General features: G+C 44.4%; 2 protein-coding genes across 3 annotated transcripts in view; one reads left to right on the top strand and one right to left on the bottom strand.

Annotated features, from left to right (window-relative positions):
* The first annotated feature begins 759 nt into the window (after window positions 1-759).
* c14h14orf119 (chromosome 14 C14orf119 homolog) lies at window positions 760-4,690 on the top strand. Its single transcript, XM_056293366.1, has 2 exons — window positions 760-1,490; window positions 4,405-4,690. Exons 1-2 carry the CDS (start codon window positions 1,068-1,070, stop codon window positions 4,576-4,578), a joined length of 597 nt encoding a protein of 198 aa, XP_056149341.1. The 5' UTR covers window positions 760-1,067; the 3' UTR covers window positions 4,579-4,690.
* Window positions 4,691-5,452: 762 nt separating this feature from the next.
* The window catches only part of si:ch211-14a17.10 (uncharacterized), a 41,317-nt gene continuing 20,312 nt past the window's right edge, over window positions 5,453-26,457 (bottom strand). Inside the window, exons 21-44 of one of the 2 annotated variants that reach the window (XM_056293364.1) lie at window positions 24,383-24,466; window positions 24,200-24,283; window positions 24,023-24,091; window positions 23,199-23,288; window positions 22,143-22,232; window positions 21,953-22,042; window positions 21,808-21,870; window positions 21,652-21,714; window positions 21,472-21,540; window positions 15,281-15,364; window positions 13,868-13,954; window positions 13,564-13,644; window positions 10,155-10,223; window positions 9,989-10,075; window positions 8,882-8,971; window positions 8,652-8,741; window positions 8,423-8,512; window positions 8,231-8,320; window positions 7,523-7,585; window positions 7,361-7,423; window positions 6,737-6,883; window positions 6,414-6,455; window positions 6,292-6,327; window positions 5,453-6,010 (exon numbers count right to left, since the gene is read on the bottom strand). In XM_056293364.1, coding sequence (XP_056149339.1) covers window positions 5,463-6,010; window positions 6,292-6,327; window positions 6,414-6,455; window positions 6,737-6,883; window positions 7,361-7,423; window positions 7,523-7,585; window positions 8,231-8,320; window positions 8,423-8,512; window positions 8,652-8,741; window positions 8,882-8,971; window positions 9,989-10,075; window positions 10,155-10,223; window positions 13,564-13,644; window positions 13,868-13,954; window positions 15,281-15,364; window positions 21,472-21,540; window positions 21,652-21,714; window positions 21,808-21,870; window positions 21,953-22,042; window positions 22,143-22,232; window positions 23,199-23,288; window positions 24,023-24,091; window positions 24,200-24,283; window positions 24,383-24,466 — 2,369 coding nt within the window. In that variant the 3' untranslated portion in view covers window positions 5,453-5,462. The remainder of the gene's footprint in view (window positions 6,011-6,291; window positions 6,328-6,413; window positions 6,456-6,736; window positions 6,884-7,360; window positions 7,424-7,522; window positions 7,586-8,230; window positions 8,321-8,422; window positions 8,513-8,651; window positions 8,742-8,881; window positions 8,972-9,988; window positions 10,076-10,154; window positions 10,224-13,563; window positions 13,645-13,867; window positions 13,955-15,280; window positions 15,365-21,471; window positions 21,541-21,651; window positions 21,715-21,807; window positions 21,871-21,952; window positions 22,043-22,142; window positions 22,233-23,198; window positions 23,289-24,022; window positions 24,092-24,199; window positions 24,284-24,382; window positions 24,467-26,457) is intronic. The other variant, XM_056293365.1, reaches the window with a different exon arrangement.

The raw sequence follows: 26,457 nt of genomic DNA, 5'->3' as shown, positions 1-26,457 counted from the left end.
CATAGTGTGGGGGCAAAAGCAGCAAAAGCCCGATCACCCAAATAAAATGGACTTGACTTCATGGCCATGAAACTAAGAGCGTTCTCACGCTATCTTATCTCCTCTTTGTTTGAGTTTAGACCAATTTCTCCAATTTCAGCACATTTTCCCAATTAACTCATTGCAGGGAGATCCCTCCTCTGTTGCTCTCCATGAGGTTTCTTCCCATTTTTCTCCCTGTTAAGGCTTTTTTTGTTTCTTTTTAAGGGAGTTGTTCCTTATCCAAAGCGAGGGTCTAAGGACAGGATGTTCTGTTGCTGTAAAGCCCCCTGAGGCAAATTTGTAATTTGTGATATTGGGCTATACAAATAAAATGGACTTGCCTTGACTTGCATTTACATATTTAAATCAGTGCAGCCTACTCTGTTTGACTTGCTCCATCTCAAAATGCTTTCAACTCCGATCGTTCGTTTTCTGGACCCTATTCACTTGATGAATGGTTCCCTGAACTACATCAGTAACCCTGTTAAACAAATGTCACTGCCAAAGACTTCTCATTAGTGAATCTAAAAAATTATTTCAACCATTTAAATTCACAGTGAACAAAATGCAAGACTGACACAAATTGATAGCATTCACACATTCTTAGTATAATATCAAATCACCCTTTAAGAGCAGTTTTAGTTAAGCGATACTGCGTACTGTCTGCGCAGCACTGATGTACAAAACAACACCGCAGGAACTTCCGGTATTTGTTCTTATAATCGCTCCTCGCGTTTCCGTAGCTAACCTCGCTAATCAACAGGCTACGCCGCTGCAGGTCAGACATGACGAAATTAAGATGACTATTGAGGAAAAGGGTGAGAAATGATCACCGTACGTGTCAAAAGTACTTACCTCGAAACCAGTAATGCTAAACAAATGTAACGAAAATCAAGCTTAACTCTTTTACTACGCGGACCTTTTTAAATGGTATTGGTCACAAAACATCCTCTGCCTGGTTTGTAGTGGCATTGGTGGCTTTACGAAAGAAGAACAGCGGACGTTTAAATTTGCCCCTAAACTGAAGAGGTGATCCTAACTTTAAAATGTCGTGGTTCTACCATGTCTGTCCAAGTTCAACCCAGCATCAGATCGCTGATATGACCCCCACCCCAGCCAACACACTTCTTTCTAGGACTCAATACTCCAATACCGCAAATCCGCCAACACTTGGGGAACCTATGCAAGACTGGCTGAGCTGCTCCTCCACCGGCCGAGAAGACTTCTCTGCAGCTCCACAACCAGCAGCACCACCCAGCCTTGAGAACCTGTCATGCAGCTCTCTGAGTTCATGCACGGATGGAGAATCTGTGTCCATCTCATATATTAGCCTGCAGGAGCAGCGTTGTGTCTTGAGCTGGTTCTTGGGTTGGACCACCGTTCAGAGGGAGCGCTTCATGCAGGACCTGCTTGGTAAAGCTGTGCCTGGTAAAGTGTGCACCCTCCTGGAATCCCTCAATACTCTGCAGGTAATGGTACACCTTACATATTGCGCAAATCAACATTTTAAAGTCGGGCTTAAATTTGAACACTAAAGTTTCCTAACATCATTTATTACTTTAACCGACATGCATTTTACACTGTTTCTACTGAAAAGTCAGAGGTAGAATTCGGATTTTCCGTTTTTGTCTCAGTGAGCGCTTCCTAGTTAAGGTTTACGCTGACAAACGTTTTTTCCCCCTGATACTCATGATGTCATCAGACACATTCATTTACATACAGCCAATCAATTCATCAGTGCTGGTGTTAATACTGACATTTCTTACCAAATGAATAAAAATCGGCATTTCATGGTTTGAAAATGGCTCAATACGCCATCTACTGTTTTAAATCAGCCCTGAACCTTGCCAGGCCAATACTGACGTAGAGTCGACCTGTTGGGACTTAAATATGTAATGATTTTTTTAAAACAGTTAACGCCCTCTAATCAGAGGGGGGTGACCCACCTCCCCCAGCCCCACCTTTGAGTGCGAGTCTGTGAAACTGCACTCATTTTCAAATATATGCTGATTGAGACTCATCATTCACAGGAGTTTACTCGCTAACCTTGTACCTATATTACGTTTTCTACCAAGCTTTTGAATTTCTCTCAATTTATAGTTATATTATTTCATTTCAATTTTGGCATAATGGTTCAGACTTGCCCTGTGATGGCCTGGCGGCCTGTCCGGGGTGTCTCCCCACCTGCCACCTAGTGACTGCTGGGATACGCTCCAGAATCCCCGCGACCCTGAGAGCAGGATAAGCGGTTTGGATAATGGATGGATGGATGGATGGTTCAGACTTGTGTTTTTGAAAGCTGTAGAAGCACCACCTACTACATCCCATAGTAGTAGTAGTAGTAGTAAAAGCATCACTGGACAACTGGGGGAGCAGTCTCCTGCCTCTCTCCACCACCCATCTCGCGGGGCCCTCTTCTGTCTGCAGCGCGTCCGCGTCACGGCAATAGGGGCATCTTCTTGGGATGGTGTTTGACGCCGTGCTGAGAGGTGGGCCAATGGAGGGGACTGGGTATAGCGATGTGTGGCAGAGAGCTGGTGATTCGCGCCGTGTCTTTATTCCAGATCTCCCCAGCTACTCCTGCCCATGCTCCCACCTCACACATCCAGCCGCCCCTCCTTAGCCTCTCCCTGCCACCCCTCTCAGCTCCTGGCCTACTTTTTAGCATTTTTTCAAAATTATGCAGTGGGGTGGAGTTAGACTCAGACCTGGGGGAGAAGTTACGCTTTTAAGTATTGGCCCATTAGTTTGGGGTCAATAGGCAAAATAATTGAGTTAGAATTAGGTATTTTTCCGCCATTAAAGAAATACAGGCTTCAATGCCAAATATATAGTAATTCAAGCCCCTGTGCTTTTGTTTATGACATGTTACTCAATGTTTTTGGTATCGGCTCTTAGTCTTTGGCAAAATTTCTTATCAATACCTAATTTTTCCTTGGTATCAGCCCAATATCTGGTACAGTATCAGTGCTTCCATGATCAAAACATGAAACTTAGGTATCCAGGTGGCATGGCGGTCAATTCCATTGCCTATCAACACGGGGATGCCAGTTCGAATCCCCGTATTACCGCCGTCTTGGTCAGGCATCCCTACAGACACAATTGGCTCTGTGCATAACTGTAGTCCACTGACTTCCGGTTTCTACTGCAGCGGTCATGCCAGTTTCCTGTTTGTTGGCATGCACTATTGACAATGGCATATTTTTCGCGATGCCTGCAAGATTTACCACGGATAAATGACAACGACATACGCAAAGTTGTCAACAAACTTTCACCTGCACCTACCAGCAAACGGGTGAAAAGTTTCAAGTTGTACATACGTGGTGAATTTCAGGCATTGCGAAAAATATGCCATTGTCAACAGCACACGCCAACAAACAGGAAACTGGTATGACCGCTGCAGCAGAAACCGGAAGTCAGTGGACTACAGTTATGCACATAGTCGATTGGCCGTGTCTACGGGTGGGAAGCCGGATGTGGGTATGTGTCCTGGTCTCTGCACTAGCGCCTCCTCTGGTCGGTTGGGGCGCTTGTTCGAGGGGGAGGGGGAACTGGGGGGAATAGCATGATCCTCCCAAGCGCTACATTCCCCAGGCGAAACTCCTCATTGTCAGGTGAAAAGAAGTGGCTGGCGACTCCACATGGATCGGAGGAAGCATGTGGTAGTTTGCAGCCCTCCCCGGATTGACAGTAGGGTGGAGCAGTGACCAGGATGGCTCGGAAGAGTGGGTTAATTGACAAAGTACAACTGGGGAGAAAAAAGCGGGGGGGAAAACATGAAACTTAGCACACTCATACTTGTCACTCCAAAGTCAGCTCATGAATATTAATGAGGACTAGAACGCTCCCTCATAGTTCATGAGGCGATTGAAAACAGTTATGGGTAAAGTTATTAAAACAAACTATATTAGTTACTTAGGAATAAAAAAATGTTGCTGGATGTTTTATCATGCTGTGATCGACTTTTTTTTTTGTTAACACATGGAAAAATTAAATCTGATTATTTAATTTCCTGGACTGTAAGTCACTGTTTTTCTGGGCTATACAAATAAAATTGACTTTCTTATAAAATTAAATTGTGTCGGATGAATACTCTGCCTCTCAACTAGATAGCACTGTTTAATGTCGCGACACAATTGAAAATACTGTACTGCCATATAAATTCGATTGATACGCTGCAGTGACTTGTATGTTTTTTCCTCGCAACATTGCGTTTTTGTTTTTTGTTTTGTTTGTTTGCCGTGGGCGACTTATGCTCCAGTGCGACTTGTAGTCCAGGAAATGTGGTAATAATTTTTGTTCAAATTTAACATGTAATCCTAAAGATTTCCGTTGTGGTATCTGTTATAGTTATCAGCGATGTTTTTCCTATTCTGTGTCAAGGTTAAAGACAGACCACCAAACATCTTTGAATGCCAGCTGCGCCTCTGGACTCAGTGGTTTGAGTCATGGAGTGAGGAGGAGAGGAACCGGTTCCTACACATTCTGGAAGAGAAGGATGCAGTATTTGTTGCCCATTTCTACAGGAGTGTAGCTGGAACTGCTGGAAGGGAATGACGGATGCTGGTCAATTGGAAAAAGCTTCGATGCATCATTTTGGCTTTTTTTTTTCTTTATGTAATGGAAAGATAAGGTTATGTGATGGAAAGATAGGGTTATAATCAACTGTGTGTAGCAAATACAACAATAGTAAATGAAAAATGTTTGGTTCTAGTGTTGAACTAGTTTTTGTTTCCTGAAAGACACTCTATTTGTTGCGAGATGATTGTTAAAGTGAAATGGGAAAGGAAATGTGTACATTTTATTTCATACATACACTTGTTCGCTATCGTCATGAATAGATTTAAACCAGTTCAAAATGGAGGACGTACTCTGAGAAATGTTAGTTTCATCTTCATGTTTCTAGTTTACAGTTTACACCTTGATATGATTTAAGACCCACTGCGATATGGTAGCTGTTTCACATCTTATTCCAGGATGTGAAACTACTTCCTAGTTGTTGTCCTGAGGACATTGGGACAAAAAGAGGATTATGCGTTTTGAAATGAGTATTGATGCATCATAAGAGACTCACCTTTCTTATGTTGAACTTCTTTTTTTTTACCATACAAGCAAGAAATGAAATAAACAACTGCAAAATTACCTTGCTTTATTTTTTTATTTTAATCTTCAAAAGATTTGTCATACAGATTTGTGTTTTATTTTTGTATACAGACGGTATTCCATATAGAGACCAAGGATTGTGCTTTGTGCTGTGATAAGATATTCACAAATGAGTCGCAAGGGTCTCGGTAACATTACCAATAAATTGAATAAATTAAATCCTTCTGACTGAACTTTAAAGACATTTGATAGTTTTCTTTCAGCCCAGAATTGAATGCTAGATAAAACGGATCTTTCTTGAAAAATTTAGGATTAGCCACTCGAAGCGAATCTTGTGACTATTTTATCCATGTCACTGGACCAGGAGGAATGAGGACAATTGGAACGTTATCGTCAGCATCAGTACATGTATTGATAAATGGATAGATCTTGTCAGTAAACACTTGACCCACAAATGAGTAGATATGTGCTCTGGTACCAGAATCATAGAAAGAGATCTGACCCTTGCTGTGATCCAGTAGAATGCCCAATGTGGCGGCTCTCCTGTGTTCAAGAGGGACAGGTCGCCTATCCATCGCTCTGTAAAAACCTTGTTTATTCAAGGTTATGGTCCAGTAACCATTTGCAGGTTGCAGCCTAAGAATCCCCCTTCTGTTTGCAGATTCACTGGCCATCCCGAGGTTGTAACAGAGTTTTCCGACCAGAGACACCTCCCAGTAATGTCTTCCACTTGAATAGCCAGTCCTACCAAGTGCAGCCAGAGCCACGTTAAACCGACCTGGATGGTCAACCACATCTTGCTGTTCAGCGTCAATGGAGAGTTCGGTTTTATCGCTAGATACAAGGACTCTTGGGTTGGCTGTGTTTGGGTCAAATTTCTGAAAATCTGTAAGGAGAAAAGTGCACAGACTTGCATTTATGTTTGCATTAAATTGCACATAGAAATCAACATCGCAAAGTGAATTTCACGTTGCAAAGATTTTCTTCTACATAGGGATGAAAGCTGATTTATGCAGTAATTTGTAGGCTTTGTGAACTGCCACATAAAATCAAGGCGCAATTTGAATGTAACGTGTCTGCTTAGCACCTTTAGAATGTATAAACACAGCAAAAGTGCATCTGTTTAATCAGGTGTCAAAATGACAAACTATTCAGTGAGTGATTTACCTGTTTGGATGGTTTCGTTGTCCAAAATCTTTATTTCTAAGGAGTGAAATGGATAGTTCACCAACAGGAGAACTTGAATTTGTCACAACATGCCATAAATACTGCAGTAAAGACAAACTTACCATCTATAATGTCCTGAAGTTTTTTCCTTTCATTTTCCAAGGCTAGAGGAGAGATATAGAACAAAATCATCTGAAATTTAATCAGGAATCTTAAGATTTAAGAAACTGACCTTGGATCATTTTGCCTTGATAGTAATGACACAGAGAGGCCGTTGAGTAACTTGATAAAGAGGTAAAGAAGCCTGGTGGCTGAATAACTCGTGGTGCTGAAAAGCTGATTTAATTAAATTCAAGGAGTAAAACCAAGCAGCAGTGACTGCTCTTTGCCCTGCTAGATACCTCCCGGATCTGTTGAATGCTTCTGTAGACATGTCCGAACTTACTGTTGTAATTATATTGTAGGTCGTTTTTTTCTTTTTCCAACTCTCTTAGCTCCCGCTGCATTCGGTTGTTGATGGCGTCTTTCTCTCGCAGCTCCCTCCGTAACTGATCAGCATCTTCCAAGCTTTGTTCCAGCTGTCTCCGTACATCTGTCACATAGAAATGTGCAATTCAAGAAATGCATGAGGCAGTTCACTTGAACATCTATATGATCCATCCATCCATCCATCCATTATCCTAACTGCCTATCCTGCTCTCAGGGTTGCAGGGATGCTGGAGCCCATCCCAGCAGTCATTGGGCGACGGGCGGGGAGACACCCTGGACAGGCCGCCAGTCCATCACAGGGCCAACACACACACACATTCACACCTAGGGACAATTTTAGTACAGCCAATTCACCTGACCTACATGTCTTTGGACTGTGGGAGGAAACGGGAGCACCCGGAGGAAACCGACGCAGACACAGGGAGAACATGCAAACTCCACACAGAGGACGACCATGGATGAGCCCCAAGGTTGGACTACCCCGGAGCTTGAACCCAGGACCTTCTTGCTGTGAGGCGACCGCGCTAACCAGTGCACGACCTGCCCATCTATATGATGTGGGGTGCAATTTTTATCTTACCGTCACAGTCGTCGTTTACATTGGAACAGCAGAGGTCCAGTTCTTTAACCGTTTTTTCCAACACTGATAGAGGGAATAGATAGAAACAGTGAGCTAGTCATCAAACGCCTATCAATATGCTGGTTTCAATGAAGAATTTGCAATGTAGCCTACTGAGCACACCTGTGTTTCTAGTCTCCAGTTGTTGGTGGTTTCTGCCCAGAGTCTGGAGTTGTTCCTGTAGTTCTGAGAGAGAATAAAGGAAAAATTAATAGGTTGTTTATTGTTGGTGGACTGGTCAACTGGTTTTGAGGTGGATGTTATCTATTTAATGTTGTCGTCATGTATAGCTAATTTTTTTTTTGGGCAGGGGGATTTTTCTCCCCATTTGCACCCGGCCAATTACCCCACTCTTCCGAGCTGTCCTGGTTGCTACTCCACCCCCTCTGCCGATCCGGGGAGGGCTGCAGACTACCACATGCCTCCTCCGATACATGTGGAGTTGCCAGCCGCTTCTTTTCACCTGACAGTGAGGGTTTCACCAGGGGGATGTAGCACGTGGGAGGATCACGCTATTCCCCTCAGTCCCCCCCCCCCCGAAAAGGCGCCCCTACTGATCAGAGGAGGCGCCAGTGCAACGACCAGGACACATACCCACATCCGGCTTCCCACCTGCAGACACGGCCAATTGTGTCTGTAGGGACACCTGACCAAACCGGAGATAACATGGGGATTCAACCTGGTGATCCCCATGTTGGTAGGCAACGGAATAGACCACTACGCTACCCGGATGCCCCCATGTATATCTAATTATTTAAAACATGATGTGTTAATAACAGCAACTGAGAAAGTGATTAAAGTGACTGAAGGAAGGAACAATGTTTGACTAACCTTCGATTTGATTTTCATCCACCTCTCTAGTTTTTGATAGATTTGTTTCCAATTCTTTTAGATTATTGCTGAGATTAACGATATCCAGCACTAAAAGGGGGAAAAAAAAACAACCCACAATTCAGTTTCAAATAGAAACTAACAAAAACATCTTGGATAAAGAAATGACACATCTTTGATCTCGGAGCATACTTAGCTTGACGTTCTCTGCATCTGAATTCCTGAATCGAGTTTTACTATCTTCAAGTTGCTTCGTTATAAGCTCCAGTTTCCTTTCAACCTCTGGAAACAATTCAGTTTAAATAGATTATTATGGGAGGGGGGGGAGACTGTTTCATTTTTGTTTAAATCTTATAATCTTTACATTGACCTCATAATTTATTCTTGATATTTTCTGTGATGTTTGATTTTTGTTTTTTACCTGCAGCCTTATCAATTCTAGCTTGATTGAGGTTAAACAGATTGGTCTCCAACTGCTTGATTTGGCCGAGAAGAGCCATTATTTTAGATGCTGAAATGGAAGAGCACCATGTTTTCAGTATTCAGCCCATATCAGTTCAACAATGCTGTTAAAAAATCCTAAGTTTAAGATAACGAGCAAAACAGAATAAACACTGAAGATAATTCTGTAATGAAAAGATAAAACCTTACTCAGATGTACGACTTCCGTTTTACTTGAGACCATCCTCTCCGTTGTCTCCTCGAGCAGTTTTCTTTTGTCCCCCAATTCATTCTCCAACTCTACGAGAGAGAAATCATTTGTTGTTGATTACTTGTCACTTTTCACTCTGCAATATGTACTATGACAAAACTGAAAAGCATATTATATCCATCCATCCATCCATTATCTGAACCGCCTATCCTGCTCTCAGGGTCGTGGGGATGCTGGAGGCTGTTTCCAGCAGTCATTGGGCGGCAGGCGGGGAGACACCCTGGACAGGCCACCAGGCTATCACAGGGAACACACACACACACACACCCACACACACACACACACACATTCATACCTAGGGACAATTTCGTATGGCCGATTCACCTGATCTACATGTCTTTTGACTGTGGGAGGAAACCGGAGCCCCCGGAGGAAATCCACGCAGACACAGGGAGAACATGCAAACTCCACAAAGAGGACGACCCGGGGTGACCCACCAAGGTAGGACTACCCCGGGATTCGAACCCAGGATGTTCTTGCTGTGAGGCAACCGTGCTAACCACTGCGCCGCCAGCATATTATATATTATATAAATTATATTTATATTACATATTATATGATTATTATAATCATTTATATATAGAAAGCATATACTATATAATTATTATATATCATATATCATATATACGTATTATAATCTATAAATATTATATACATATATAATTATTATTGTTATAATAATTTATATTTGTATAAAGCATATACAAAGCACACACACACACACACACACACACACACACATATATATATATATATATATAAAACTTTGTTAAAAGAAACACTCAACGGTAGGGAAAGTGCTCAACAAATAAGGAGCTGATTGCTTATGGCGTGAAACAGGCTTGTACTGTCTCATAAATAATTTACTTGACTCACTGGATTATATATATATATATATATATACACACACACACACACACACACACACACACACACAAACACACACACACACACACACACACACACACACACACATACACACACACACATATAATATATATATATATACATGAAAGTGTTTAATTAGGGGGCTTACTGCCTCCTACCTTCAATTTTCTTTGCATATGCCTTTATGTCCTCCTTTTCCTTATTGAGTGCCCTTTTTTCAAATTGCAGAATCATTAGTTGAAAAACTAGATGGAAAAAAGACATTACACACCATGTTAAAGACTGGCAAACTATTTTTGTATTGTCATATCAGTGAGGACTTACTCTGTTGGGTAGCTTCGTCGTTTTCATTTTGAATTCCACCAATCAAACCTTTCAGGTGATTCTGAAGCACTGTTAGAGAAGAGAAGTGGGGGGGGGCATCATGAAATATGAAGGACAAGATTTTCGACAGCTGTGGTATAATTTCCTAATACCGCAGCCTGGAGTGGGTTTTTGCTTTTATTAAAGAGTTACTATATTTACTCACATATTTCAGGGCTTATTACTGGGTTATACTATGGTAACAGAGAATACTGGTCTCTGATTGGCTTGAGGGTGTGTGTTAAAAACATCTACGCAACACATGCGTAGTTCGACTCAAGTTATTAAACTTGAGTCAAACTACGCATTCTAAATCCATACGTTGTAGCCATAGCAACACCCTGAACCACTTGCAAGACCAGTAAACATTAAAAGGTAGCTTAGCAGCTAACTTTTAAGTCCATCCATCCATCCATTATCCAAATCGGGTCGCGGGGGGATGCTGGAGCCTATCCCAGCAGTCATTGGGTGGCAGGCGGGGAGACACCTTGGACAGGCCGCCAAGTCATCATAACCTTTTAATTCTGAGTCCAAATCATTCAATAAGAAATAAGTGAATTTTTTTATTTCACTTCTTTGGTAAGTGTCCATGGTATAAGCGGGAAAATCCACTCCAAGCAGTGTTTTAAAGGATTATGACGCAATCCACTTCACAGACCTTGTCATGGATTATCCCTTGCTTATTTGGATTAATCTTTAATTTTTTTTTCTGCTGCAACGAAGTACCCCTAAACCTTGTGAGTTCTGACCCCAAATGACGAAATAAGAGAGCAAATATATCTTATAATATATCTTATAATATATATATATATATATATATATATATATATATATATATATATATATATATATATATATATATATATATACACTACTGTTCAAAAGTTTGGGATCACCCAAACAATTTTGTGTTTTCCATGAAAAGTCACACTTATTCACCACCATATGTTGTGAAATGAATAGAAAATAGAGTCAAGACATTGACAAGGTTAGAAATAATGATTTGTATTTGAAATAAGATTTTTTTTACATCAAACTTTGCTTTCGTCAAAGAATCCTCCATTTGCAGCAATTACAGCATTGCAGACCTTTGGCATTCTAACTGTTAATTTGTTGATGTAATCTGGAGAAATTGCACCCCACGCTTCCAGAAGCAGCTCCCACAAGTTGGATTGGTTGGATGGGCACTTCTTGCATACCATACGGTCAAGCTGCTCCCACAACAGCTCAATGGGGTTCAGATCTGGTGACTGCGCTGGCCACTCCATTACCGATAGAATACCAGCTGCCTGCTTCTGCTCTAAATAGTTCTTGCACAATTTGGAGGTGTGTTTAGGGTCATTGTCCTGTTGTAGGATGAAATTGGCTCCAATCAAGCGCTGTCCACTGGGTATGGCATGGCGTTGCAAAATGGAGTGATAGCCTTCCTTATTCAGAATCCCTTTTACCCTGTACAAATCTCCCACCTTACCAGCACCAAAGCAACCCCAGACCATCACATTACCTCCACCATGCTTAACAGATGGCGTCAGGCATTCTTCCAGCATCTTTTCATTTGTTCTGCGTCTCACAAACGTTCTTCTTTGTGATCCAAACACCTCAAACTTGGATTCATCCGTCCACAACACTTTTTTCCAGTCTTCCTCTGTCCAATGTCTGTGTTCTTTTGCCCATCTTAATCTTTTTCTTTTATTGGTCAGTCTCAGATATGGCTTTTTCTTTGCCACTCTGCCCTGAAGCCCAGAATCCCGCAGCCGCCTCTTCACTGTAGATGTTGACACTGGTGTTTTGCGGGTACTATTTAATGAAGATGCCAGTTGGGGACCTGTGAGGCGTCTGTTTCTCAAACTAGAGACTCTAATGTACTTATCTTCTTGCTCAGTTGTGCAACGCGGCCTCCCACTTCTTTTTCTACTCTGGTTAGAGCCTGTTTGTGCTGTCCTCTGAAGGGAGTAGTACACACCGGTGTAGGAAATCTTCAATTTCTTAGCAATTTCTCGCATGGAATAGCCTTCATTTCTAAGAACAAGAATAGACTGTCGAGTTTCAGATGAAAGTTCTCTTTTTCTGGCCATTTTGAGCGTTTAATTGACCCCACAAATGTGATGCTCCAGAAACTCAATCTGCTCAAAGGAAGGTCAGTTTTGTAGCTTCTGTAACGAGCTAAACTGTTTTCAGATGTGTGAACATGATTGCACAAGGGTTTTCTAATCATCAATTAGCCTTCTGAGCCAATGAGCAAACACATTGTACCATTAGAACACTGGAGTGATAGTTGCTTGAAATGGGCCTCTATACACCTATGTAGATATTGCACCAAAAACCAGACATTTGCAGCTAGAATAGTCATTTACCACATTAGCAATGTATAGAGTGTATTTCTTTAAAGTTAAGACTAGTTTAAAGTTATCTTCATTGAACAGTACAGTGCTTTTCCTTCAAAAATATGGACATTTCAATGTGATCCCAAACTTTTGAACGGTAGTGTATATATATTTAAAATGCTACAAATGTGGTTAAAAATCTATATTATTACTTAATTACTTTAATTATTCTCACAGATAAAGTGAGAATAAATAAGGCAGGAGTATTAACCCTAACATGCATGTCTTTATGATGGTGGGAGGAAACCGGAGCACCCAGAGGAAATCCACGCAGACAGCATGCAAACACCACACAGAAAGGACCTGGGACGGCCTGGGGTTCAAACCCAGGACCTTCTTGCTGTGAGGCAACAGCGCTAACCACTGGGCCACTGTGTCAGACTTAGATTTGTCTTTGGTTAACCCAATTCATCTTTAGACAAGTCGGCATTTTTTTTTTCTTCCGAGTGTAACTTACTAAGCTAGCATGCCTAGCAAGAAAGCCTCTTGTACAGGATTTATATCACATCTGTCAACCAGTCACATAGCTACACTAAAAACACTTGTCTCATATGCTATGTAAAGGGTATGTAGAGTCAGCAAATTATTCATCGCACCACAGTTAGTAGGGATGCAAATTTCACACATTGTCAGGGTTTTATTGTGCAACTTCTAACAAACTACTGTAGCTAAATATTTAATTATTGTAAAAGTTTTAAATTGAATATTCCTTTATGAAACCTTTATGACTGTGTGGATGCTGCACCCTAATATTATACAACTTTATGTAATGCTTGTTGTTGTTTGTAGCTGTTGTCACTGTTACTACTGTTGTTATTAACTGGCGGTATGGTAGTTGTCTCTGATTTATCTGACAATTGCTGTATGGCACACAATGAATTCTAAAAGGACATTAAAGTACTCATCAATTGTAGCAGTTGTAGTAGTAGTAAGAGTGTAGGAGTGATCATTCTGATCCAAGTACACCAGTAACGCCCGCCACCCACCTTCAATCCTTTCTCTGTTGGCCTCACTGTCGTTGTTGTACAAATGCTCAACCTCTGTCTGTACCATGAAAATCTGAAGCACTGCAGAGAGAGATGACATTTCAGGGCCATTGGAGATGACTTTTTTTTTCTCTCTCAGTGGGTCAACTTTCAACCTTTACTGAAAAGAATGCAGCATTGGTTTAAAATGACTATAATCTCGCTGATGTTGATTATTCCCTTACGTAATGGAGATTTTAGCAAAGTTATGCAAAAGTAAAATGGAGAGATGTGAAAATCTGCGCAGAGGTGTTGTTTGACTCACGTCTATGCCCCTGAGAACTCTTGTCATTCAGTTGTGCTGTTTTGCTGGCGAGCTCAATATTCTTTTCATTTATTATTTCCTGAAGCTCTGAGGGACAAAGACATAAAAAAACAACAACAACAAAAAAACAATTTTTCTAAAAGCAGTCTCTACGGCTTTCTTGCTTCAACCAGACTTCCTTCTTTGTGTTTCTGTTACAGGCTAATGATGATTATTATTATAATCATCAGCATTTGGTTTGTTTGACAGGGACGACAAAAAGTTAAAACAATCTCATCAGAAATTTGATTTATTAAATAACAGGCTGCATTAAAACAATGTCAAGTCAGCGTGTGCTGTTTTGATTGGTTAACTGGTTGATTGAGTTACCAAGGGGGCAGTTAGTTTTTCACATAGGGTCAATTGGTGTTGGATAGCCTTTTTCCTTAAATAAATAAAATTATATATATATATATATATATATATTTATATACACACACATCCATCCGTCCATCCATCCATCCATTACCTGAACTGCTTATCCTGCTCTCATGGTCACACGCTGGAGCCTATTCCAGCAATCATTGGGCAGCAGGCGGGGAGATACCCTGGACAGGCCGCCAGGCCATCACAGGGGGATATATATATATATATATATATATCCCCCACTTTTTCACCCCAATTGTACCTGCCCAATTACCCCACTCTTCTGAGCCATCCTGGTTGCTGCTCACCCCGCCGATCTGTGGGGGGAAGCGCCAGCCGCTTCTTTACACCTGACAGTGAGGCGTTTCGCCAGGGGGACATAGCGTATGGGAGCATCACGTTATTCACCCCAGTTCCCCCTCCCCCCCGAACAGGTGCCCTGACTGACCAGAGGAAGCGCTAGTGCAGCAACCAGGACAAATACCCACATCCGGCTTCCCACCCGCAGACACAGCCAATTGTGTCTGTAGGGACACCCAACCAAGCCAGAGGTAACACAGGGATTTGAACCGGCAATCCTCATGTTGGTAGGCAACAGAATAGACTGCTACACTTCCCAGACGCCCATAAAATTATATTTTTAAAAACTGTATTTTGTGTTTACTTGGGTTCTCCTTGTCTTATTACATTTTGTATGAAGATCTGAAACCATTCAGTGAGACAAATATGTAGAAAATAGAGGAAATCAGGGAGGGGGCACATACTTTTTCATGGCACTATATGTAGTAGCCATTTTGTTTTGGTTTATTAGACCAAAACAATAAGTGTAATTACCACATCTAATTAAAAGAAATAACCTTTATATTTGGAAATTACCTAGTAAATTCTGTTTTGCACAAGATGTATACAACACATCTCCACATTGGCGTAGTCACTCCAGTGATCATATATGTAGTGATAAATGGGGCATTACTTGACCGTATACACTGACAAATGGTAAATACTTACCCTTCACCTTGTCTTCGTCTTCAGTTGACTGTTTCGTTGTGTTCAGTGCCTGAAGCTGTGACATTAATATGGACACCTGAAGAGCTAAAACAACAAGGTTAGAGTCGACATCAGCTGGACGTCAGAATATGAATAAGAAAGCTCCACGTCCGTATGGTCAAGAACTGATTTAGCAATTTCCCTTGTACCAAAGCATCTTGATACTTTTTTCAGAAAATCGCAAAAACAAAGCAAATCAGGTTTTGTCATTGACTTTAATGTGTGACCGAGACATTTCATCAGGCTTGAACGATATGGACCGTGGTTACAAGTAGGTATGGGTGATTGTGACAAAATTAAACATCATAATATTTTTGACTGGATATCTTCATATCAATAATGGGACAATATTTTGTGGATGACTATTCTTGCTTTCATAAGATATTTACACACCAGAAAATTATGATAAATGATCATTATTAATGTGGATATGATGACCAAACTGGTAGAGACATTCAGTATTCATTTCCCCTCACTTAAAACTGTTATGGTCTGAGTGTTCCCCCCTCCTCTCTGAGTACCTGCAGGATGGGCTGCGACATGGAGGCGTGGCTGACCTACTTCTGGGCTGAGTGCAGCAAGGCACAACTGATCCCCATGTGCAATTACCCACCCCTCCTCCATAAAAGCCTGGTTCAGTCTTCACCACTTTGCCAGATAATTCCATCTCATTGGTAGTGCCTGCGTACCCTATCCAGAAGAAGTTCCTCGAGAAAGCGTTCTCGCCGTTTGTTTGTTTGTCTCTTGACCAAACTCTCCCCCTTGCCATTTCCAGATCCAGGACCTCGTTGCTTCCGCCCAGATCCCGGGAAGGCGCCAGCCTGCCTTCAGTCACCGGCTCCTGCCTTTTTCTGTTGCCGACCTTTTGGCTAAGACGAATGAACCCGTTTTAGCACCACTGCACTGTCTCCTGCCTCCTTGGGTCCGCGCGTTCGCCTAAGCCCTAACAGAATTATCTGGCCAAGATGGACCCAGCAGAGACAGAACATCTGAGAAGAGCCCTGAAGACCCAAGGCGCAGTGGTGGATCAGCACGATTCCACCCTTCGACGAATCATGGACAATCTGCAGCGATTAACCAACTCACCAGCAGACTGGATACCATCGCCAGCCAAGTCCCCACCGTCTCCGCAGCCACCAATTCCCCACCCACACCTGGACCGGCACCTACCCCGGGAGCCCTACATTCCCATTCCTGCGAGGTATTCAGGTAACCTAGGGACATGTGCCCAGTTTCTCCACGCTAGTTTTTAGTCAGCAACCAGCCACCTATTCAACCGATCAGTCAAGAACTGCATTTATTATGAGCCTCCTGGCTGACCAAGCTGCAGCTTGGTCTCTAGCCGTAGCCGTAGAAACGAACCCACTAGCCTAGAGGACTTGATAAGATTAGCCATCCGACTAGATAACAGGATGAGGGAAAGGCATAGGGACAGAGATCACCTACACGCTACCCAACCTGTTTGAATTCCCCTCATCTGCCCACACCCCTTCACCTGGCCCTCTAGACTCATGTGCCAACCCTCCAAGTCCTCTGGCAGCAGAGGAACCCATGCAGCTGGGACGGGCCAAGCTGACACCGGAGGAAAGACAGCGACGACTCATGAGCCACCTCTGCATCTACTGTGGTGGAAAGGGACACTTCCTTGCCCGGTGTCCGGAACGAGCCAAAAGGTCAGGCTCATCAGCAGGAGGGAGGACGCTGGTGAGCTAAACCTCCTCCCATAACCGAGTCCAAGTGAAGGGTATGATACACTGCCCTACTCAGACACTCCCAGTCCAGGTGTTACTTGACTCTGGAGCTGATGACAACTTCATAGACGTTGACTTTAAGTACCACGAGCTCCCAGTTTACGATCTGGACACCCCCAAGAAGGAATTGGCCATTGACGGAAAAATTATAGAGAACGTCACCCAGAAAACTCAGCCCATCAAACTAGCATTGTCTGGCAACCATCACAAATACATTGAACTCTTTGTCATATCGTCACCTCTCACTCAAGTGGTTCTCGGCCTGCCCTGGCTAAAGATGCACAACCCACACATAGACTGGCCCACCACGTCCATTCGCAGTTGGAGTAACTACTGCCACCAACACTGCCTGCTGTCAGCCACTCCTGAACAGCCTCCTCACACCGCAGAACCCACCGAGGACATAGACTTATCCAATGTCCCCCATGAATACCTTGACCTAAAAGAGGCTTTTAGTAAGGACCGTGCTCTCGCTCTCCCCCCCACACCGACCATATGACTGTGCTATTGACCTGCTCACCGTTACCCACCAAAAGACTATACAACCTCTCCAAACCAGAGAGAGAGGCTATGGAGAAATACATAAATGACTCCCTCGCTGCAGGCCTCATCCGTCCCTCCTCTTCCCCAGTAGGAGCCGGTTTTTTCTTTGTGGAGAAAAAAGACAAATCTTTGCGACCCTGCATCGATTACACAGGTCTAAACAGCATCACAGTCAAAAATAAGTATCCTCTCCCACTTCTAGATTCAGCATTCACACCACTTCACGAAGCAGTCATTTTTTTCCAAACTGGATGTAAGAAATGCATACCACCTGGTCAGAATCCGAGAAGGAGATGAATGGAAAACTGCATTCAACACACGTCTGGGACATTTTGAATATCGAGTAATGCCTTTTGGCTTGACCAATGCCCCTGCTATTTTTCAGGCCCTAGTCAACGATGTACTCAGACATGTTGAACAGGTTTGTTTTCGTGTATCTTGATGATATCCTGATTTTCTCCCGCAGCCATGAAGAACACCTTAACCACGTGAGACAGGTGTTGAGCAGGCTACTCGAAAACAAACTTTGTCAAAGCTGAAACATGCGACTTCCACAGTAAGCTTTTTGGGGTATCTGGTTGAGATGGGGCAACTCTGCCCTGATCTTTTCTGGGTCTGGTCTGTTGTAGAATGGCCAGTTCCAGCCACTTGCAAGCACCTCCAGAGATTCCTGGGCTTTGCAAACTTTTATAGGAGATTTATCCGTAACTATAGCAGCATCGCTGCCCCCCTTACCCAGCTAACCTCTGTCAAAAAGCCCTTTGTTTGGTCGCCTGCTGCCCAGTCTGCTTTTGAAAAACTGAGAAGTAGGTTCACAAGTGCTCCAGTATTAACTCACCCAGACCTCCAATTTATCATTGAAGTTGATGCTTCTGATTCAGGAGTCGGTGCCGTCCTCTCCCAGCGCTCCCCTGCAGACCACAAACTTCACCCATGCGCGTTCTTCTCCCGCCGCCTAACCCCATCAGAAGGAAACTACGATGTGGGTAACCGAGAGTTGCTAGCGGTGGTTCTGGCCCTCCAGGAATGGTGGCACTGGCTAGAAGGAGCGGCTCACCCATTCATCGTCTGGACGGACCATAAGAACCTATCTTACCTCCGAACTGCTCGCCGACTCAACTCACGCCAGGCCAGGTGGGCCCTCGTCCGCGGCAGGTTCAATTTCACCCTCACATACCGGCCTGGTTCACGAAATGTCAAACCAGATGCCCTCTCCAGGTAGTTCACCCCAGAGGGAGAGGGAACCCCTAATGAGACAATCCTTCCGTCAGCCTGCGTGGTCGGAGCAGCCAGGTGGGAAGTGGAGGACCGTGTCCAGGAGGCCCAGCTAGGACAAGCCGTGCAGGGAGAGTGTCCGCCTGGACGACTATGTTCCATCGTCTGTGGAATCCCCTGTGCTCCAATGGGCCCACGCATCCAAGGTGGCGTGTCATCCCGGGGTTCGTCGGACCATCTTCCTGCTTCAACAGTGCTTCTGGTGGCCGACCATGGCAGCTGACACCCGGGAGTTCATTGCCGCCTGCTCAGTGTGTGCTCGCAACAAGCCTTCTCACCAGGCACCAGCTGGACTCCTTCAACCCTTACCCATTCCCCATCGCCCCTGGTCACACATAGCGGTGGACTTTGTCACTGGCCTGCCCCCGTCAGAAGGGAATACCACTATCCTAACAATAGTTGACCATTTTTCTAAGTCTGTACACTTTGTCCCCTTGCCCAAACTCCCATCAGCCTTAGAAACTGCTGACCTCCTCATACAGCATGTTTTCCGCTTGCATGGCATTCCCCAAGACATCGTCTCAGACAGGGGGCCTCAGTTCACCTCCCAGGTATGGAAATCCTTTTGCCTAACCTTAGGTATCACTGCCAGCCTGATGTCGGGGTACCATCCACAATCTAACGGCCAGACAGAGTGAGCCAATCAGAGCCTGGAGTCCTCCCTGCGGTGCGTGGCATCATGTCTTCCAGCCTCCTGGTCCATGCACCTGCCATGGGTGGAGTATTCCCACAACTCCCTGATCAGCTCCGCAACCGGTATTTCTCCGTTCATGGTCACTAATGGCTTCCAACCTCCACTATTCCCCAGCCAGGAAACAGAGGTGGCGGTCCCATCAGTCCAGGCCCACTTCCGCCGAGCTCATCGAGTGTGGCGTGAAGCCCGGTCCGCTCTACTCAGAACCGCTGCCCGGAACCAACGGATCGCTGACCGACACCGAACCCCTGCCCCGGAGTACAAGGTGGGCCAACAGGTCTGGCTTGCCTCTCGGGACCTCCCCCTCCAGACGGAGTCTCGAAAGATGGATCCTAGGTACATTGGCCCTTACACCATGGAGCGCATCATGAACCCCAGTGCCATCAAACTGAGGCTCCCCGCAGCACTCAAGGTACACCCCGTCTTCCATGTTTCCCTCTTGAAACCGGTTACCGACAGTCCGCTGACCCCCCCCCCCCTCCTCTCCCCCGTCTCATCGATGGCCACCCGGCCTTCACTGTCAACTGCATCCTGGATGTCCGCAGGCGGGGCCGTGGCTACCAATATCTGGTAGACTGGGAGGGGTACGGCCCAGAGGAGCGCTCTTGGATCTCACGCTCCCTGATTCTGGATCCTGACCTTTTGACTGATTTTTATAGCAGATTCCCGCACAAGCCTGGTAGGACGCCAGGAGGCGTCCATTAGGGGGGGGTACTGTTATGGTCTGAGTGTTCCCCCTCCTCTCTGAGTACCTGCAGGATGGGCTGCGACATGGAGGCGTGGCTGACCTACTTCTGGGCTGAGTGCAGCAAGGCACACCTGATCCCCATGTGCAATTACCCACCTCTTCTCCATAAAAGCCTGGTTCAGTCTTCACCACTTTGCCAGATAATTCCGTCTCATTGGTAGTGCCTGCGTACCCTATCCAGAAGAAGTTCCCCGAGAAAGCGTTCTCGCCGTTTGTTTGTTTGTCTCTTGACCAAACTCTTCCCCCTTGCCATTTCCAGATCCAGGACCTCGTTGCTTCCGCCCAGATCCCGGGAAGGCGCCAGCCTGCCTTCAGTCACCGGCTCCTGCCTTTTTCTGTTGCCGACCTTTTGGCTAAGACGAATAAACCCGTTTTAGCACCACTGCACTGTCTCCTGCATCCTTAGGTCCGCGCGTTCGCCTAAGCCCTAACAAAAACAGTCGAATTAGTTCAGGAATTTGTCTCAATTTACTGCAATGCAGGCTTGAAGACCTGTGAATGACATTTAAATATATTACCAGAATCAACATCCCTCATCTAGTCTCATATCACGTTATTAATATTACATCAATATATTGCCCAGCTCAGGCAACATGTGCTCAGATGCCTTCAGAGAAAATACTCTCATTACCCATGCAAAATATAAATTATATATATATTATATACAGGGCAGCCAGTGGGTGTGGGGCAACACATTTTTTTTTCCTCCCCAATTGTATCCGGCCAATTACCCCATTCTTTCGAGCCGTCCTGATTGTTGCTCCACCCCCTCTGCCAATCCAGGCAGGGCTGCAGACTACCACATGCCTCCTCCGACACATGTGGAGTTGCCAGCCGCTTCTTTTCATCTGACAGTGAGGAGTTTCGCCAGAGGGATGTAGCACGTGGGGGGATCATGCTATTCCCCCCCCAGTTCCCCCTCCCCCCGACCAGGCGCCCCAACCGACCAGAGGAGGCACTAGTGCAGCGATCAGGACACACACCCACATCCGGCTTCCCACACGCAGACACAGCCAATTGTGTCTGTAGGGACATACGACCAAGCCGGAGGTAACATGGGGGATTCGAACCAGTGATCCCTGTGTTGGCAGGCAATGGAATAGACTGCTACGCTACCTTTAGATACATCAGATATACTCACCAAGTGAGGTAACAGTGTCTGATTTGGCTTCCAGTTCTTTGAGTTTGTCATCCAGATTCTTCTGCACAACTTTGAGGAAAATATTGATTCCAGGTGTTAAACCCACAGACAGAAAATCATGTCCCTGATAATTGACTTGATAATTGAACTGCTAAAATCGTCAATATGAGTTGGACTCACCATCAAGTCTCTGTTGGGTACCGGAACATTCTGCCTCTTTCTTTTGCAGTTTGTGTTGCAGGTCTAGTGAAACAACAAACAGTGATCACGTGTCATAAATGCATTGCAGCAATGTGAAAAGTGCTCCAACGATCTGAGGTGCACCTTAAAACCTACGTTTGATTTGAGCCTGACTGCGGGTGTTCTCTTCTGTTTTTGCCTCCATCTCCTCTCTCAGTTCTAAGAAGAGTCAGTTTTGCGTTTGTGTTAGGAAAGGTGTTGTTAGGACGACTTGAATTTCTTGAAATTGAGAGACACTCACGAGTAAGCATAACAGTCCACGTCTTGGCTTTCCCAAGGTGTTGTGCTGCTATCTCTCTGAGTTGGTTTTGAAGCTCAAGGATTTTCAAAGCTGAGGAATATAGAAACGGCAGACCACATGTAATATTAATCTGTGTACTGATATTCAAGTAGATGGTTGTAGATAGGCTCCATGTTTCGTTGATACTTACTCAGTCTGGAGTTTGCTTGGCTCTTGTCATTCAGTTCATCAATGAGATTCTGGAGTTTCCCCTTGCTGACCTCAAGCTGGTTTGTCAGTCCTGAGATAAATGACATCAATGCAAATTTTATAACAGTCATGCACACTCTTTTAATCAAATGTAGAAAAACAATAAGACAAGATAAGGCAATAGCAATATTCTCATAATCCATGGTCAAATTGTAAAAACATTTTTAAGGGTGATGGTGGGGTCTCTTGGTGGGTGGGGAGGCTTCAAAAAACCATATACACCATTTTTGTTGGTTTGTTTGATTCCCCCCCCCCTTTTCCCCCCCAACTGTATCCGGCCAATTACCCCACTCTTCCGAGCCTTCGCTGCCCCACCCCCTCTGCCGATCCGGGGAGGGCTGCAAATTACCACATGCCTCCTCCGATATACAGTGGTGCTTGAAAGTTTGTGAACCCTTTAGAATTTTCTATATTTCTGCATCAATATGACCCAAAACATCGTCAGATTTTCACACAAGTCCTGGTAGGAAATGGAATAGACCACTGTGCTCCCCAGACGCACCCACATTCCAACTTTCTAAGATGGAGCTTTGCAGCATAGCTCAAAAGAATCTCCAAAAACAAAATCTGGAAAAAACAGTTTCATGATAACTATCGCTTTTGAGATGGGAAAAAACTCTGTTATTATAAAGGCATAAAAAGCCAAGTCAAGATGGCCGTGCTACTGTTAGACAGGTAAAAAGCATTGTCATTCAATTTACAGCCATGTGTGATAAGTTGTAAGTATTGTGTTTTATAATATGATTATGTCTTCACTTGACATTTCTGCAGAATATCTGCGTTAGCTTGCAAAACTGTGAGATGTCATTAGCATGACTTGTGTCACTTGCAGGCCACCGTTGCTCACAAGGACAGTTTTTCTCTAATGGTGGTCATTAGCGAATTTTTTTTTACTGATGGTCCCTTTAAATTTACTGCACTATTACATTGTGAAAACTGTACCTGTGCCTTGGAGAATGTGTGTTTGGTGAAGGAATGTGCTGTAGGAGGAACTTACTGGTGACCTCCGAGCTTTGGGAGAACTGAGGGTTTGACAGCTGTTTCTGCAGCCACTCCACCTGGTTCTGCAGTGTCATGATTTTCAGCACTAAAGCATAATGCAACAGAAAGCTCCCATCAGGAATGGATGTAGGTTACTTGAACTCAAAGTGTGACATGTTGAGTCGAATTTTATTTGTAACGCCCCCAATCACAGTTCGGTTCCAGAGGGCTTTGCAATCACATTACACTCTCCATCCATCCGTCCATTATCCAAACTGCTTATCCTCCTCTCAGGGTGGCGGGGATGCTGCAGCTTATCCTAGCAGTCATTGGGCGGCAGGCGGGGAGACACCCTGTACGGGCCGCCAGACCATCACAGGGCCCACACACACACACACACATTCACACCTAGGGACAATTTAGTATGGCCAATTCACCTGACCTACATGTCTTTGGACTGTGGGAGGAAACTGGAGCACCCAGAGGAAACCCACGCAGACACGGGGAGAACATGCAAACTCCACACAGAGGACGACCCGGGACGACCCCCACGGTTGGACTACCCCGGGGCTCGAACCCAGGACTTTCTCGCTGTGAGGCCACTGTGCTAACCACCGTGCCGCCCATTACACTCTCCAACAGATAAAAATTGAATAAGTGCCAATGTAGGACAGTGTCTCTAAACATATTATTTTGTTTCTAAACAAATTATTTTTGCATAAATAATAGGAAACTGAAAGTAGAGTTATGAACTACCAGCTCATCAGTTCATTGTGGACGTGAATGGAAGAAAACTGAGATTGTCTCTCCTGCTTTCTCATTCTATCGTTTCTTACTCACCCAGGTTAATATTCTCATTGCCGTCGGCTTCATTTGCAGTGATATTTCTCTCCAGCTCATTTTGCAACGCTGAAAAAAAAACCAAGCAAATAATCACTATACGTTACCTCTCTCTCAAGTATATTCATGTTTATTTGTTTTCAACTACTGTCCTAAATGGGTACACTGGTGAAATACTTTGAAATTGTTGCATTGTGTTCCTGTTGACAGGCCTTCCCAGCAGGTCCCGTACAGAACTCTGCAGCAAAAGGATTTCTGAAACTGAAACACACATTTTGAGCAGGTAAGCATTCAGTCTGGAGAAATGAGCATGTCGATAGCTGCTTCAGATCAACTGGGATCATCGGTAAGCAAGCTCACCTAAATTGCTGGTGGGGATCAGCTTCTCCAGCTCTGCATACTTGGCCTTTAGTTCTTCCCTCTTCCTCGCTATCTCCTCCATGTCTAGGGGAAATACGGATAAACAGTGAATGTGAATGGGAGCATGATATATTGTAATTACATTTGAGAGTATCTGATCCTATCCTCACAACTTTAAAACGTAAAGCACGTGACTCGGAGCAAGTCACCCTCCTCCCTTGCTGGTCATAGATGCTACAAGACATTGATTTGCAGAAAGACCTGCTTTGCTAAAAGTTTTGTCAGTAACCCTTGAAACTTAGGCCATTCATTTCACAGAAACTGAGTAACTTACGTGTAAAATAAATGTAACTGAACTATGATGAATGATCGAGTAAAAATTGGGTCTTTTTGGGGCATCTGGGTAGCATAGTGGTCTATTCTGTTGCCTTCCAACACGGGGACACCGGTTTGAATCCCCGTGTTACCTCCGGCTTGGTTGGGCATCTCTGCAGACATAATTGGCCGTGTGTGCAGGTGGGAAGCCAGATTGTAGGTATATGTCCTGGTCTCTGCACTAGCGCCTCCTCTGGTCGGTCAGGGCACCTGTTCGGGGGAAGGCGGAACTGGGGGGGAATAGCATGATCCTCCCACGCTCTACGTCCCCCTGGCGAAAGTCCTCACTGTCAGGTGAACAGAAGCGGCTGGTGACTCCACATGTATCGGAGGAGGCATGTGGTAGTCTGCAGCCCTCCCCGGATCAGTAGAGGGGGTGGAGCAGCAACCGGGACAGCTCAGAGAGTGGGGTGATTGGCAAGGTACAATTGGGGAGAAAAAGGTGGGGGGAAAAATTGGGTCTTTTCTATATCTCTAGTTTGCTGTCCTGTCATTATTATGTGAGGTTGAGTATAACCTACATAAAACCCTATTTTATAAATTCCTAAATAAAACCTCTATTTTACTCATATATTACTCCGTAATTACCACTCATCATAGTTCAAGCACATCTATTTCATGTGTATGGTATTTGGTTATTTCTGCATAATGAATGGCCTGTTTTATCGCCTCTGCTATTCATGTACTCACCAAGGACCCCCTCAGTCAATATGTCAGACATGCTGACATTACAAACACAGCCGAGTGTGTTTGCAATGTCAATATGTTTGTCGTATGTCTGAGTTGCTGTGTTATGTCCCTGAGTTCATACTATGTATTACTATAGTAGAGTACAATTTCTGATTTACTGTACTTTGTTTTATTTATCTATTTATTTACCCCCCCCCCTTTTTTTTCTCCCCAATTGTACTTGGTCAATTACTCTACTCTTCTGAGCTGTCCTAGTCGCTGCTCGACCCCCTCTGCTGATCCGGGGAGGGCTACAGACTACCACATGCCTCCTTTGATACATGTGGAGTCACCAGCTGCTTCTTTTCACCTGAAAGTGAGGAGTTTCACCAGGGGGACATAGCGTGTGGGAGGATCATGCTATTCCCCCCAGTTAGACTTACACTTAGACTGCTTTTATTGTTATTGCCTTATATGCATGTCTCATACATACAAGGGAACGAAATTACGCTTCACTCGGACCTCAGTGCCACATAAAAACAAATAACACGCAATAAATATTAAAAACAAGAAGTGCATTAAAAACAAAAAAATTACTTCACAGACCTAAACATCCCAAGCACACCTGACACAGAAAGTGAGTAAGAAGGTCAAAAAGTCATTTTATGGAAGGTCTAAGTGTTCAGGGTGTTGAGGAACCTCACAGCCTGAGGAATGACACTGTTGCATAGCCTGGTGGAGGCAGCACAGACACACCAGTACCTCCTGCCAGAAGGTAGGAGGGTGAAGTGGATGTGGGAAGGGTGGGTGGGGTCTTTCAAGATGCTGAGATCCTTCCGGCTGCACCGTGCATCATAGATGGCCTGGATGGGTGGGAGAGCAGTTCCTATGATCGTTCCAGCTGTCTATAGGGACGCCCGACCAAACCGGAGGTAACGAGGGGATTTGAACCGGCGACCCCTGTGATGGTAGGCAACGGAATAGACTGCTATGCTACCCGGACGTCCCGATTTACTGTATTTTGTGTCTGC

Source organism: Lampris incognitus, chromosome 14 (assembly GCF_029633865.1).
Source record: "Lampris incognitus isolate fLamInc1 chromosome 14, fLamInc1.hap2, whole genome shotgun sequence".
NCBI classification, from domain to species: Eukaryota; Metazoa; Chordata; class Actinopteri; order Lampriformes; family Lampridae; genus Lampris; species Lampris incognitus.
This window is presented reverse-complemented; position numbering and strand designations above follow the sequence as displayed.

Excerpts from the sequence above, each read along its gene's own strand:
- c14h14orf119 (XM_056293366.1), top strand. The coding sequence starts at position 1,068 with ATGTCGTGGTTCTACCATGTCTGTCCAAGTTCAACCCAGCATCAGATC. Across the intron at positions 1,491-4,404 it reads AATCCCTCAATACTCTGCAG|GTTAAAGACAGACCACCAAA; the intron begins GTAATGGTACAC and ends TTCTGTGTCAAG.